The 14,187-nt window shown below is 38.6% G+C and overlaps 2 protein-coding genes across 3 annotated transcripts; one reads left to right on the top strand and one right to left on the bottom strand.

The window, feature by feature from the left end:
* Window positions 1-934: 934 nt before the first annotated feature.
* prpf18 (PRP18 pre-mRNA processing factor 18 homolog (yeast)) lies at window positions 935-8,178 on the bottom strand. Of its 2 annotated transcripts, XM_063479851.1 has the most exons (11): window positions 8,023-8,178; window positions 7,392-7,469; window positions 7,139-7,165; window positions 5,218-5,319; window positions 4,984-5,097; window positions 4,650-4,796; window positions 4,426-4,494; window positions 3,745-3,885; window positions 3,589-3,660; window positions 3,363-3,518; window positions 935-1,503 (listed from the first exon to the last, which is right to left on the bottom strand). In XM_063479851.1, the coding sequence occupies exons 1-11, from the start codon at window positions 8,086-8,088 to the stop codon at window positions 1,423-1,425; spliced, it is 1,053 nt and encodes a 350-aa protein (XP_063335921.1). In that variant the 5' UTR covers window positions 8,089-8,178; the 3' UTR covers window positions 935-1,422. The 2 variants fall into 2 exon arrangements, with proteins under 2 accessions (XP_063335921.1, XP_063335922.1); XM_063479852.1 differs by lacking the exon at window positions 7,139-7,165.
* A 1,133-nt stretch (window positions 8,179-9,311) lies between these two features.
* Window positions 9,312-13,797, top strand: bend7 (BEN domain containing 7). Its single transcript, XM_063481171.1, has 10 exons — window positions 9,312-9,596; window positions 10,192-10,269; window positions 10,355-10,708; window positions 10,912-11,028; window positions 11,106-11,452; window positions 11,868-11,975; window positions 12,094-12,211; window positions 12,288-12,401; window positions 12,554-12,595; window positions 13,080-13,797. The coding sequence occupies exons 1-10, from the start codon at window positions 9,533-9,535 to the stop codon at window positions 13,136-13,138; spliced, it is 1,401 nt and encodes a 466-aa protein (XP_063337241.1). The 5' UTR covers window positions 9,312-9,532; the 3' UTR covers window positions 13,139-13,797.
* The last annotated feature ends 390 nt before the right edge of the window (window positions 13,798-14,187 follow it).

Here is a 14,187-nt window from a genome sequence, read left to right as displayed (position 1 = left end):
TTTTTCCAGTCGACACCTAACAGAAACCCCCAGGTATTATAGGATACAATGACGTTTCTTTGTTTTGTTTTTTACACTGAATTAAATACTTTCCTCCTGACCATCATTCACCATTACAAGGCCTTGGCAAACATCACTGCTGACAGTGATGGACTGGGAAAAAAGCCAAAATATTTAGCCTAACTTCATCCCAAGGACTAAAAGATTAAAGCCTCACAGGATGGGTTACTTCACATGATGTTATTTCTCGACTTCAAATACTTCCCCACTGTAACTGCTGAAAGGAGACAGTCTTCTTTCCGCTGAATTAGACGTGGATCCTGGGAGAAAGTTCAGAGGAAAATCCAGCACTAGTTCACGGTATTTGCACTGCCAACTGTCAACCTGCCCAGCTGGGTCTCCAGTGACGTGGTTGGATTTGACAGCCTGAAACTGTAGTGACGTGGGTTCAGGCAGCTGAGAACGCGCTATCACAACAAGGAGCACATCATATCACCATGGTTACTCTGTTTAATAAGGTCAGAATTATGACGCTGGCTGTTAGCGTCTTAAAAAAATAAAAAAAATAGCAGAGGGTTTTTAATCAGCAATCATTGTGCAAATCTAGTTTTCAACAAATAATGCTTAGGGGATTGCAGTTTAGCCATTCACATAACAGGCCAATGATTTCTTAAATTATGTATTTATATCTTACAAGAATATTGCCAGTAAATTCTTAAAAACATGAGCAATAAAGAACATACTGAAGCATGCTATGGTGAGAGTACTTCATTTGAGATCATTTAAGAAATCACTGGCTTATTATGTGAATTTTGCAGCTAAGGTTATGAGAAAACAAATCTTGACTCATTTAAAAGGGGAAATTAATACTTTACACTTTATTTAAAAAATAGTTTCGATGTATGGTGTTCAAAAAAAACAAAATACGAAAAAATATTTTAATGACACGATGATCACTTTTATTGTGTTCTTAAAGAAAGTACACAGAAAACAGTCTGCATGAAGCCTCAGGTGTAATTAAACTTACACTGTCATAGCATGAAAAGCATTTGTTGATGTTAAGACTTAGAAGTCTATATTAAAATTAAAAGCATCCAAATAAATTTATGCTCTCTGCCACAGTAACTTTCTAGATTTTCCCAGTATGTTTGCAAGGAAGGACGACAAGTCTACTGGGACAAAAGAGTTGAAATACAAAATGTTGGTTTTTTTACTCTTACAAGTTGGCATAATATTGACTGTACATAAACAGGCTTACTGAACCCAGTCTTCTTTAATTTAGACATCTTTTCCAGAGTAATCCCTTACTAAAGAAGATTATGCCACAACCAAAATTCAAAAGGTACAAAAAAAGAAAAAAGGAAGAAAAAAAATCCAACTTTGAACTGTGATACAACGGATCAGGCAGGCTTAAATAACGAGTTAAAGAGCATTGTACTCCACACACTTTGATGGATCAGTAGAGAAGTGTTTCTGGCAGATGGTCATTAGCCTCTTTAGTCCCTGTAGAGAAAGGGAAAAAATCAATCAAGGAAATTAAAGTTTGAGTGAAAAGTGTTTAAAAACGGAGACTTCAGGCTACATCCCACTTTTAGGTTCAGCTGAAACCATCTTTAAGACAAGAATTAGGTTATATCATTATGCTTGGGGATGCCAAGGAGCTCATTTCCTAAATTGCCTAGAAATATTGTTTTCCCTTTTTCCCTAAAGTAGCCAAATAAACAATGTAAGCCTTAATAAATATGAATATAACCTAGAATATTAAGTTTTTACAGAGTTTTTGGGGATGCACAACTATAATGAAAATGATTACATATTGTTAAAAATCAGTTTCTATTCAATGTTATTTACACAGCGCCAAATCACAACAATGGTTGCCTCAAGGAGCTTTATGTTGTAAGGCAGCGGTCCCCAACCCCCGGGCCTCGGACCGGTACCGGTCCGTGAGTCGTTTGGTACCGGGCCGCGAGAGTTGAGGCTCGGGTGTGAAATGTATGGTTTTCAGGGTTTTTATCGTTTTTCAGCGTTATTTTGTTATCGTTTTTATCGTTAACTCAGTTTTCCTGGGTCTTTTCACGTGTGTTATGAATAAATCTTTTGTTTTCGGTACCTATTTTGTTGTATTTATCCGCGACACCTTAAAGGCCGGTCCGTGAAAATATTGTCGGGCATAAATCGGTCCGTGGCGCAAAAAAGGTTGGGGACCGCTGTTGTAAGGTAAAGACCCTACTTAAGGGTAAGTTTAAGTAGGGTCTTTACAATAATGTTACAATAATGTTTTCCTCATGGGACAGAATTCTAATGCCAATTTGTTAATAACCACCAAATAATGTAAACACACTGCATAATTGCAAGGAGCATGTTCACAACGTCCACGAATACACACTGTCTTAAACATGCAGTGGTAATTCGATTGTATTAACTCTTATAGACTTAAATGCGGGACGCTGTCCTGAAAACAAACGCCAACCTAATAACGATTTTAAAAGTCGCCTGAAGGACAGGAGTAAATTTTGTTTTCCATAGAAATATGTTTTGGTCACAGTTTTTTTGGTTTACATAAAAACACCACCGAAATCAAGAGGACACACATGACTGCGTGTAAAACCATATGAACATTTTAAAAATCTTTAAAAAAAATCTTTAAAAAATTCTTTAAAAAACGTTTCAAGTTGTAATCTTTAAAGTCTAAGGGTGTTTTCCCACCAGTACTATTTGGTTTGCTTGAATCAAATTAAGATTCGCTTTCTCACTGGGTGTGGTTCTTTTGTGCAGATGTGAACACAACGATTGGACTCGGTTACAAAAAAAATATACCTGACCTAATTACAAGGCCTACAGTGCAAGTTTGAGCTAAACGCTTTTGCCGTAACCAGGTACGCTTTGTATTCTGGAATGTGGCATAGCACCGTACATGGGCAGAGTGCATTAACTCTAGCAACTAGCTGTAAAATCAACCAAAGGCCAACTACTCCAGAACGCAGCACGTTCTTCCTGTACTTTTGTTGCCCATGCCCCAGACGCAGCTAAAATCAAACCGTATGAAAAAATTCATCAACTGAATCAGATCAGACAAAACAAATTATAGATGTGAAAACACTCTGAAGCCTTGATTACATTTCCATATCTGTGAGTCCGCATGGGTCAGGGTAATGTAAATTTCCAAAGCGCTGACTCGTCAGTGAGGAATTTACACTTACATTATACTGCACCAATTACACACGCTGCACATGCGCCCCAGGTGGAGGACTTCAAAAAGTAAAATAGGAATAACTACTCAGTCGTGATATCTAAAGCTGTTCGTGTCTGTCTCAGCAACAGCTTAGCATAAAAACATAAGTGTGTATAACTCTGGGTCTAACCTGAATGTATTTTCTCTGCGTCTCGTCATTAAGAACATGGGCCACGTGCTTGGAGAAGATCTTTTCTCGTCCTGTACGGGCGTGGATTCCCACCATAGTCACACCAATTGGCCAAGGGGCATTACCAATGGCCATCTGTAGATATGCATCATTTGCCTGAAAGACATTTAGGAAAGTTTATAATGGATGGAAAAATAACAACAGGGGCTACATGATATTATCATACCTTGACGTATTCTCTCTCCAACATGAATTTTATGATGTCTGTGATTGACTCTTTGATGTCAGCTTGTAAATTCTGTAAAAGATAATGATGAAAAGTAAATCCACACATGAAAGAACCATGCACTATAGTTTGTTTTGCTCTAGCCACAAAAGTTACCTTCTTCCTGAGCTTCCTGAAGAGAGGCTTGAGGTAAGACTCGGTCTGCGAGTGTGTCGCACTGGCCAGCTTGCCCTGAACGCTGCGCTTCACGTGGTCCTCTCTGCTGTTCAGATCTTTGGCCCAAACGCCAAGAAGAAACTAGAGTCCAACAACAGGAAAATGTTTCCAAGAAATGCAGTGGTAACCAACGCTAGACAAATATCCATTATTTGACCCATTTGAAAAAGAACAAATAAAAGAAATAAATATAAAAAAAAAACTCATAATGAATTCTTCTTTTGATAATGGTGCAAAAGGTTAAACTTTTAAAACTATGTAAACATATAAACAGCAGCAGGTATAGTAGTATCATATTTTTTAATTATTATAAATATTTACCCAAGAGCTCCCTGTAAACTAGGGGTGTCAAACGTAAGGCCCAGGGGCCAGAATCGGCCCCAAAAAAGACACCAATTAGCCCCACTGGAAAGCTTTGGAAATTGTGGAGGGTATAGATTTATGGAATTTTAACTTTAGTTTTACAACTTTTCCTATTGATATAGACCTCCCCTAGAGTTAAGTAATAGATACACAGTGAAATGAGAGAAAAGCTCCTGTTTTTCACCATCTAAAAAACCAAAACATTTTGTGTAAATTAATAAAAACTTTAGATCAAAAGGTCAAGCATGAAATTCTTACCCTCAAAAATTTAGCAATAACATCCTGGTCGCCATCATCATCACCTGTTCCAAGAGTTTTTCCAAGAGCCTAGGGGGATAATTTCATTACTAACACAAAAACACCACCCACAAACATAAAATGACTGAAAACAAAACAAACTGTGTCCAAAAATTGATCTGACAAAAAGAAAAGCTATTTAATCACTGGAGATTCATTCTTTTTTCTTGGACATTGCACTGTACCTCAAGTTCTTCTATTGTGGTGTTTTCTTCGTGCACTTTTAGGTCATGCTGTGTGTCCAATTCTCCTGACTCTGTTCCTCCAACAATCTCATTCAGGTACTGCTGGTCAATCTTGTCCATGGCGGCTTTCAGATCATTCCTCAAGCCCTTGGCACAGTTAAAGCAGCAAATATTATGAGTGTCAATCAGCATTCTGACACTAAAATAAATTCAATCTCTTCTAAATACAATCAAGAACATTTAAAAGTGTCATGCAATTTTCCAGAGTAGATGGAATGAATGTGAATTTCAACTGCATGTTTTTTTCCAAAATCCAGTTAACACTCAATCCTACCTTGTTTACTTCTGGGGCCAGAATCTCAATTTTCCGGAGCCTCTGGAAGGCATCATAATCGGACTCGCCAAACAATCGGATCGGTTCCCCTCGTTCTCTAAGTCGTCGAATAACCTACACAAACACAGTAATGCAAACGAAATATTTATTCACTTGGTGGTAAGCAAAAGAAATGTTATGACATTTAAAGGAAAATGAATGAAAAGAAAGTGCTGATGTTTTATACTGACTCACCTCCTGTCGTGAAAGTGTCATTGGGAGCTTCTCTTCTGTGAGCTCCAGTTCCAAGACTGGATTAGTTGAAGTGGATGGCTCATCTTCCTCTGTCTTCTCAATCTTATGGACAATATTGAGGGAACAGAAATACACCAGCATTATTATTGGAAGAACATGAAGGCAATTTGGAGGATCTCAACTTAATCTAATGTTTCTTGGCCAAATGACAAATAAAACTACTACAAAAGAAATGAGGGGGAAAAAGCATCTGCAATGTCTTCATGAGCTGAGACGTCATGACCAAAGAGACAAAAAAGCATCAACAAAATAAACAGAACGGCAAACATTCACACCACTCCCTTACCTGCAACTCTTCAAGAAAGACAAGTAACACAATAAGTTACCAAAAAAGAAAGCATATAACAAATACTACATCAACATGATAACTTTAGTGGCTGTAACATCTTATGTGTGATTTAGGATTCTGCGGGAAATCTAAATTCTAACTTACAACGCAACTGAAAACCCTTGTTAACCCTAGCCGTTGTGGGCTGTGTTGCCCTGCTGTGTAGTTACATCAGATTACATGCAAGGTTACGGCATAGGGTTAACAAGGGTTTTTGGTTACAATGTAAATAACAAGGTAGATTTCCCACAGAAGTCTAAATCACCCATCAGGCCTAAACACAGGAAAAAGATACTCTGCATTCTTTGCACAAAGAAACTCAAAATATACCCAAATCATGCTTTAAAAGGCACATGCATGCCAGCACTCTTAGATTGTGGTTTAAAAAGCACAATCTAAAAGAACAACCAGCAAATGGTGACAAAAAGCCTTCTCAGCAAACAACAGCTCTTTCTCGCTTTAAATAAAACATAGTACGCTGCCCGTGTACAAAGAGAATGGCTTAATGAGCCAGGTTTTTAAGCTCTGCACAAAGTATAACATAAATACAATCTGCCACTGAGCAGCTGTTAAAATGTCACGGCAAACAAGTTGCACACCATAATTTGCTTAAATATTAAAAGCTTATGTCACAAATTATCTGCAAAAATAAGAAGCAGAGCTTGATAACAAAAACACTTTTTCATTTCAGTACATTATCCCATGCTGAAATCAACACCGTGGCAGTGTCCCACTTTTGCTTTGAAGCTTCCTTTCCGTGTTCCTTTGCTTTCTGACAAGTGGCTGTAATACGTAACTAGCCTCGCATAAGGCAAAGCTATGATAATGACTGTGGCACATATAAGTATTTCATTTAAATGACATTTAAACTATGCTGATAATTTGGAAATGACACAGTTTAGCACGCACATAATGTAGGTGAGTTTACATCAAGCTTTAAAATGCTTTCATGTTATTGACTAAAATTTTAAAATCACCTTGAAAAGTCTAAATCTAACCAGCAGAAGTGAGCTGGTGAATATTTCCATTTGTGTAAAGCTGATATCCAATTATTATACACTAAGTTACTACTAGGTGAGTCCAGGCATCCTGTACCAAAATATCCAGTGCTCGTGTGGTTATTTGTAACATTGCAGCCTATTCTCAGCTACATTTGAATAAAACACCAAATCCACACTTTTAAGCTTAAATTTCAAAACTTACATTTTAACTACTGATTTTATCTACTGTTCTGATTTTATCTACTGTTTTTTTAATCAATTTTAAATCATGCTTTTTATTTGTTTTTATTTTTTAATGTCTCTGTAAAGCACTTTGAATCACCTTGTTGTTGAATTGTGCTATATAAATAAACTTGCCTTGCCTAACAACCAGAAAATGTGCCCTCTGCTACGTCTTTTCTGTTTTCATCCCAACAAATTTCAGTAAGAACTTCCAGAAAGGATGCCTAGGAAGCATGAGCGTTTAGGACACAGTGTGTTTTATCCTTTTATCATGCATCCCGTTGGCTACTTTCACTGTGCAATGCCATACCTGGCTCTCAGGAGTCTCTCTCTGAACCTACAGATGCAGGCAGCAGAGGCAAATTGGGGAAAAACACCACAGTAAACACAAATACAGACACTGTTGTACACCTGAGCATCAACACCTGTCCTTATCTTTTTGCTGGCAGAAGGTTTACTTGTTATTTTTGTGTCACACTAACCAAGCCAGACAGTGAATTAAAAAAGTTTGAGTGTCTCAGGAAAATCGAGAGAGTGAGAAGCAGAGTGATGTTGACATGAACCTTGTATCCGCATCTTCTGAAGTAATCTTCTCTTTCCTTCTGTGAGAGCTCAGCCCTTTTAAAGAATTTTTTGGAGTCCTACAAAGAAAAAGAAGCAGGTAAAAGGAATTTATGCTATCATATTATATCAATATCATATATGAATAGGTGGTGGTTGTGGTGGTGGTGGTGATTGGCGGGGGTATAATTGGTACAGTGGTATAGGTAGGACGTTAATGCAGAAGCTATGCAGTAATAGCATGAGTTTGAGATGAATTTGAGCTAGGTGTACCTAATGAACTGCCAGGTGCCCCTAGCTCTCCCTAGCTTACTTATGTTTGCATTAAAAAATTATGTGTTAGGATGAGTTTAAACGGTATAAATACCAAAATTTCTGCTTAAATCGTGATGCTATAAAGTTAATGTTCTGTTACGTAGCAGCAATTACAATCCGTAAACTACAGCTCTGTGTTTAGCTTAATCCTAAAGTTAGCTTTATATTCTACGACAGATGGAGTTCAGTACTTTATAGATAAAGCTATCGATATGGATGAAAAACGCTCATTCTAGAAATACTTAACTAGCTTGGTTAAACGACGTGTTAGCAACGTAGCCAAGCTAACAATAACAAGCAACTTCGTCGGATACTTACGTCAACAAGATTTTTTTCTTCAATGAGTTTCCTCTTTCTTTCGATCTCAGCTTTAAGTATATCCATCTGAAAGGTTTATTTTAACAAAAAAACGGCACATTAAGGTTAGTCTGCGCCTACCTACGTTGCTAGAAACACGATTGCCTAAACCGGAAGGTAACGTGAAGCTTTTTAGAATTTTCAAAATAGTTGTTTCAAAATAAAAGCATTAGAACACAATGTAATCTGTGTCAAATGAATCTGTTTTTCAGTGAATTTAAGAGGATACCAAAAGAATAAGGTCAAACAGGCGGTAAAAAAAATAGATACTCCTTTATATATTCTTTTCTGGATATGTATGCACAGTAGTTAGCCAAACATTGGGATAACCCAACAATTAAACCACTGCTGTGAACACCATGTTCTGCTGTGAAACCGTGGATCCTGGATTTTTACCTTGATATTTGCAACCCACCAAAACAGACCAGCGCCATTTCGAAAACACTACACAATAGCTAATGTTTTGAGGACAATGACGGGGCCCAGTGCATTGCTCCAAGCCTGCAAACCTCTAAACTCACCGCTATGATCCCACTGTCAAGCATCAAAATGGACCGAAACAGGTTCAATCCACAGATGCCCCAAGATCCAAAAAACTGCTGCCAAACAGGGAAATTCGGAAAAAGGGTCAACACTTAGGGGTGTTTGTTTTACGTATCTGACACTCGTGCGCTATACTCCAAGAAGGGCAAGATGAAAAATCCTGACTTAATCTTTTTAAAATCCTCCAAAATCTTTTGTAGATTGGTGATAAAGGAAATTATAGCGAAAGAAACTAAATGGCCTTCACTTGTGATAAGTGACTCAGTATTACTTCCTATATTTTCTGCTAGTGACTCTAGAATTATACAGTTGTTATGACTGGAGGAGGAAGCATGATCCCTTTAATGAACAAAAATAGATTTACAAAGATATCGACCACAGTAAACACCAAACATCTGGTAACTGAGTTATTTGTTTCTCCTTTCAGTCAAACAACGTTTGGCTTTTGTCTCTGTTTTTTCATCTACAGAAGCCTGTAAAATGAAGTCCTTTAAAAAAAATCTCTAAAGTTTGTTTTTCTGTTTCAGTGCTGTTTGTGTTTAATACCGGTTCACAGTTTGGACACCACTAGCAAATGTCTGACTCGACCTTTCAGATGAGAACATACCATCAGGTGGCGCAAAGGGATATGTGACGATTTTTTAATATTAAAGTCATTAATTTATTTACATGACGGAAGCCAAGAAGCAGCATCATGCTGGCAAAGGGAATGGACTGTAGAATACAACTGAACGGGTCACTTTGAGCTTAACACTGCGAATATTTGCGAAGAGATGAGAGAATCTGTAGCGCAAGCAGGAAAGAAATTTAACTGATTAATAAGGCAGACGGACAGTGATTCCGCTGAGTGTATCCTAGTCAGTGATTTCGTCCTCCCGAAGAGCGAATATTTTTCCACTGCACGACTTACTGGATATTCCACCTGAAGATGGAGTTTGGAGAAAGGAAGAGGAGAAGGAAGTCGCAGAGCTTTAAACTGGTCACGGATGGAGGTAAGCTGCTGAATGAATGCAAGACCTTGCAAGACGCGCGTCTGTGTCTGGGTGTTTGTCTGGCGCTGTGCGCCAGCAGAGACGACTCTGTAAACAAAAGCGATAGCCACGACAATGCCCAGTCTGTGCCTCGGTTTTAACCAGCAGCTAACTCTAGGGATTCACATCTTGCATGTAAAAGAAAATAAAAGAAACATCCTGGACATCAGTCTTAACGCGGCTCATTCCGGTTAGATTTTTAAGACTGAATTAAGTAAGCAAATTGAATAAAATGTGAAAATATATTGCGCACTCTGAGCTCGTAACAAGGAGGTTCAACTGTGCACTTTTTGCTTACGCTATAAGGAACACACCACCTCTCTTGACTACACTACTTCATACCACCTACAGGTGGTGGTTTTTGCATGGGATGGGGTGGGGGTGAGGTGGAGGGTTCTGCTTTGGTAGGCATCACAGCTCATTAGCCCGCACAAGCTTCAACCTTACAAGGCAAAAAGGCCGCAATATCATTCTGTGACATCTGTCACCAAGGTTTTGTTGCGTTTCTTTACAGCTGTGCTTCATAACGAAACCATTCAGTTTTTTTTCTTTGCAGATTTAGAGCCTTCATATGTGATTAACTCCAGCTCCAAAGATGCCAATGGGGAGCCAAAGGATGGTGCTATGCCTGATGGTATGTGCCATTCAGAGAATGAATTTTGATTATATATCATACAAGATATCGGTAATTACATGAGCACCATTCTCTCTTAATGTAGCTTGGCTGGAGGATGAGGGCATGGAGATCAAAAGGCAAATCACAGGAATGATGAGGCTTCTGAGCGATAAGACCAGCAGAGTATACCAGCGTGCTGGTACAGAGCAGGATAGCTTAACAAAGGAGCCCCAGGAAAAGCCTCTGAACTGGGTAAATCAGCCTGAACTTTTATCTCTGGTGTCAGAGGACCACCAGAGCAACAGCTGGAACTCTGCAGAGGACCCAGGGCCTTCACCTTCATCCATATCCATCCCAGTCCCAAACGGCCCAGGCTGCGGCCAGTACAGCACACGCTCCAGAGCCCTCAGGATTCTCAACAGCACAAAGGGTTTAATCAAAGTGAATGAAACTAATGGTAGGATATTGGTGCATGTTTGAAAGGAGAAAACTACTAAACAAACCTTAAATTATTTGAAGAATAGTGAATTTCATTAAATATTGAGTGATGAACACCAGAAATGGCTTACACCTTTGTTGTTACATTAAAGCATGTTTGCACCTGTATGCATATGTTAGAGTGAACAAGCGCTAACAAATGCATCCCTCATTTCCCAGCAGATGTAGTTCCTCCTACTGTGCCAGAAACCCCCTGCTGTATGTGTAACTGTAAGGGCACCTTACAGGCTATTTTGCAGGAACTACGTGCCATGAGGAGGTTGATGCAGAATCAAAAAGGTTAGTAAATGAATACGAATACACACTCTGAAATAAAGAGATAAACACAATATAATGTTTTTTTTGGCTTTTAATAGCATCTTTAGAAAGGCAGGAAAGGGCAGCATCGCCGTCTCAACCTCGCCTAGGTGCAGGACCCAGTCCTCGCCACAGGCCTCGAAAGAGGAGGCCAATCTATAGGATGACTCCGTTATCTGTGTTTAGCACCAGAAGAGCTGGTCTTGCTCCTCTGGATGCATCACTGCTAAAAGCTGCACCTATGGAATCTGTAAAGAGGCGAGAATGTGAGAAACAAGACTCATCTACACCCAACAATCATCCCACCTCCTCTGACATTCCTGTGCCACCACCTCAGACCAACCCAGTGACGGTCAACAACACATCTCCTCTCCTGAACCAACTAAGGGAATCACAAGCATTAGAGGTAATGTGTACCTTAGTGTGGATGTACGTATGCAGCAACATGTGTGCTTACCAAGCCTCATTTGCACACTTAATTTGATTCAGGTGCACTGCACCTGTCTTATGAATTTGAACGTGTATGTGTATTTGCATGTAAAAACAATTTGCAGCCTAAACGTTGCTTCTTTTGTGAAGCTCCATGCCTAAAAAAAGTTTAAGTACCTTGATTTTTCCTTGTTTTTTGCCTAATGAGACATAAACCTTTGTGCATACATCCTTGCTGTTTATTTTACAGCACATCTATGATTCGAGCTAATGCTAGAAATGAAGATAACGTCTTCTCGCTTTTTCCTTCTAAAAACTCATTTATATTTCAACTGGTGATATTTATTTAATGCTTTACAATTAACACTCTGTGTTGCTTGACTCCTTCACAGTCTGAGGTGCGTCTCGCAGAGGATTATGACGTGTTTATCTCTAAGGCCCAGCTAGACTCCATTCTGGTCAACTATACACGCTCAGGCAGCCTGCTGTTCCGGAAACTGGTGCACGTCTATGATTTTTAAAAGCGTTTTCTCTGTCGCTCTGATTATTTTATAATCGTGTGAAATGTGAACAAAGAACAAAAATGCTGCATGGTCAAGAGCTTTGCTGTGTGTTTAGGTGTGTGCCTTCTTTGATGACGCCACGCTGGCTAACTCCTTGCCAAATGGCAAAAGGAAGAGAGGGCTAAATGATAACCGTAAGGGCTTGGACCAGAACATTGTGGGTGCCATTAAAGGTAGGGCAGAGAAAGACAAACTAAAGTGTAACTACATTTCTGAACAAACGTTAATGTAACTATGGTGTGTGTCCAGTTTTTACAGAGAAATACTGCACTGAACACAAAATAGAGAAGTTGCCTGGGCCACGAGACTGGGTTCAGATCCTTCAAGATCAGATCAAACTTGCAAGGAGGAGGCTGAAAAGAGGTTCTGCTGCTAAATCATTTAAACCATTTTAATATTTTCCCTTGATTAAGGTGCTAGAGGAATCCCATTCCTTTAACAATACTTGTAAGCCAGCTCGTTTCAAGGCTAAAGAAAAGGCCGTCTGTCAATCTATGTTGTCTTTGGCTCTTCAGATGCCGTAGAAGCAGAAGACATCTCAAATGGACCATCCACAAGTATTAAACTCATTATTATGATTTTTACACTTATGGGTGTCTGCCACACGTGGGCACACACACAGACACATACATTAATTCAGTTGTCTGTTTTGACCATTTTCTGGTAGCTGGTTCCCTTCATGTCAGCCCTCCATCTTACAAAATCTTTCCATCAGCCCCCCTCTGAGTACACAATGGCTTTACCTCTCCCCACATCATTGTCACAGCGCACACACACACACACTCAAGCTGGTGTTGCCAGCTCGCTCATTGGCTCATCAGTCTTTGTCATGCTGTCACAGTGACTTTTGACATTTTCATGCAGCTTTCCAAAATGTCAGCTAATTATCCTCACACCATGCCGCATATCCACTCTTTCACCTCTATATTTCACCCTCATTGTCACAATAGTATTTCATTTTGTTGCCATGCTCATTCATTAAGACATCTTTTTGGTGATAATATATATCATTTTGACAATATTTTCTTCCTTCTTTTAAAGGCTGTGATAATAAACAGGCTGCAAGTGAAGAGAGGACAGCAGCGAACACAACTGGTTAATCCAATGGCTGCCACGATGACCTTACAGTAGAGTCTTGTCTTCATTATTTCTCTGAGTTGATGCATTTTGCCACTATTTGCAGCTGTTAACTGCTATGTGCTATGAATGTAAAGAGATATAAAATAGGACCATACAAGAATCCCAATGTAGTATTTGTGATCCAAAAAGCTTTTCATTGGGGCCCCATTAAAATGCTGAGATTTGGAATTTTGTGAAAACAAACACTGAACTATACAGCGGTTAGGTAATGAGATCGGTCACTTACTGTTTACATAAAAGACAACAGCCTTAAAAGCTAACTTGTTTTATTTTCATGCAATGAAATAAAGATCAAACATCTCAAATGAGACTAAGTACTATAACACTATTGCGTTCATTTATTTAGCAAAAACTAAACTTCACGGGAAGCTGTTCATTGTGAATTGTGCCTTTCAAGTAACTAGTGGGTTTAATGTGCAGTGCAGCATCCACCTTATATCCAGACATTACATCCAAATGCAAACATCTTGTAAACATGGTCCAATGTATTTCTTTTTGGGGCAAATTTTAATTCATTAAAAAAAATTGCAAATTAACAATAGGTTTGCAGTCTACATTAAGTGAAAATATAAAAATATATCGCACACTATGTTTTTTTTTCTTTATTAGATTTTTAGGCTATGCATACCACTGCAGTTGGTGTCAATATTGTGATGACATTATGTGTTTTCCTTTCATTTTTGCTAACTGTACATATATTTTAAAAAAAGGTTGATCCCACCATTAAATCTACTTTATCCACAGTTGCTGTTCGTGTGTTTGTTTGTTTTTTTATATTGTGTAAAGTATAATTAACAAAACAAAGCACTCAAATATGTTAAAAGAAAAGTTTCACATTTAGGCTAATTGTTATCAAAACACAAGCTAAAAATGATAAAATAAAAGTTCTTTTATCTTTTATTAGGGTAACTTCGAGCCAGGCAATGTTGTGTTGCTGTAGTTGCACTTGGAGGGAAACAGTAAATTAAAGGTACACTCCATTGTTGAGATTTTGTTGCCAGACTTCACA

Source organism: Pelmatolapia mariae, linkage group LG7, assembly GCF_036321145.2.
Source record: "Pelmatolapia mariae isolate MD_Pm_ZW linkage group LG7, Pm_UMD_F_2, whole genome shotgun sequence".
Taxonomy (NCBI): domain Eukaryota; kingdom Metazoa; phylum Chordata; class Actinopteri; order Cichliformes; family Cichlidae; genus Pelmatolapia; species Pelmatolapia mariae.
This window is presented reverse-complemented; position numbering and strand designations above follow the sequence as displayed.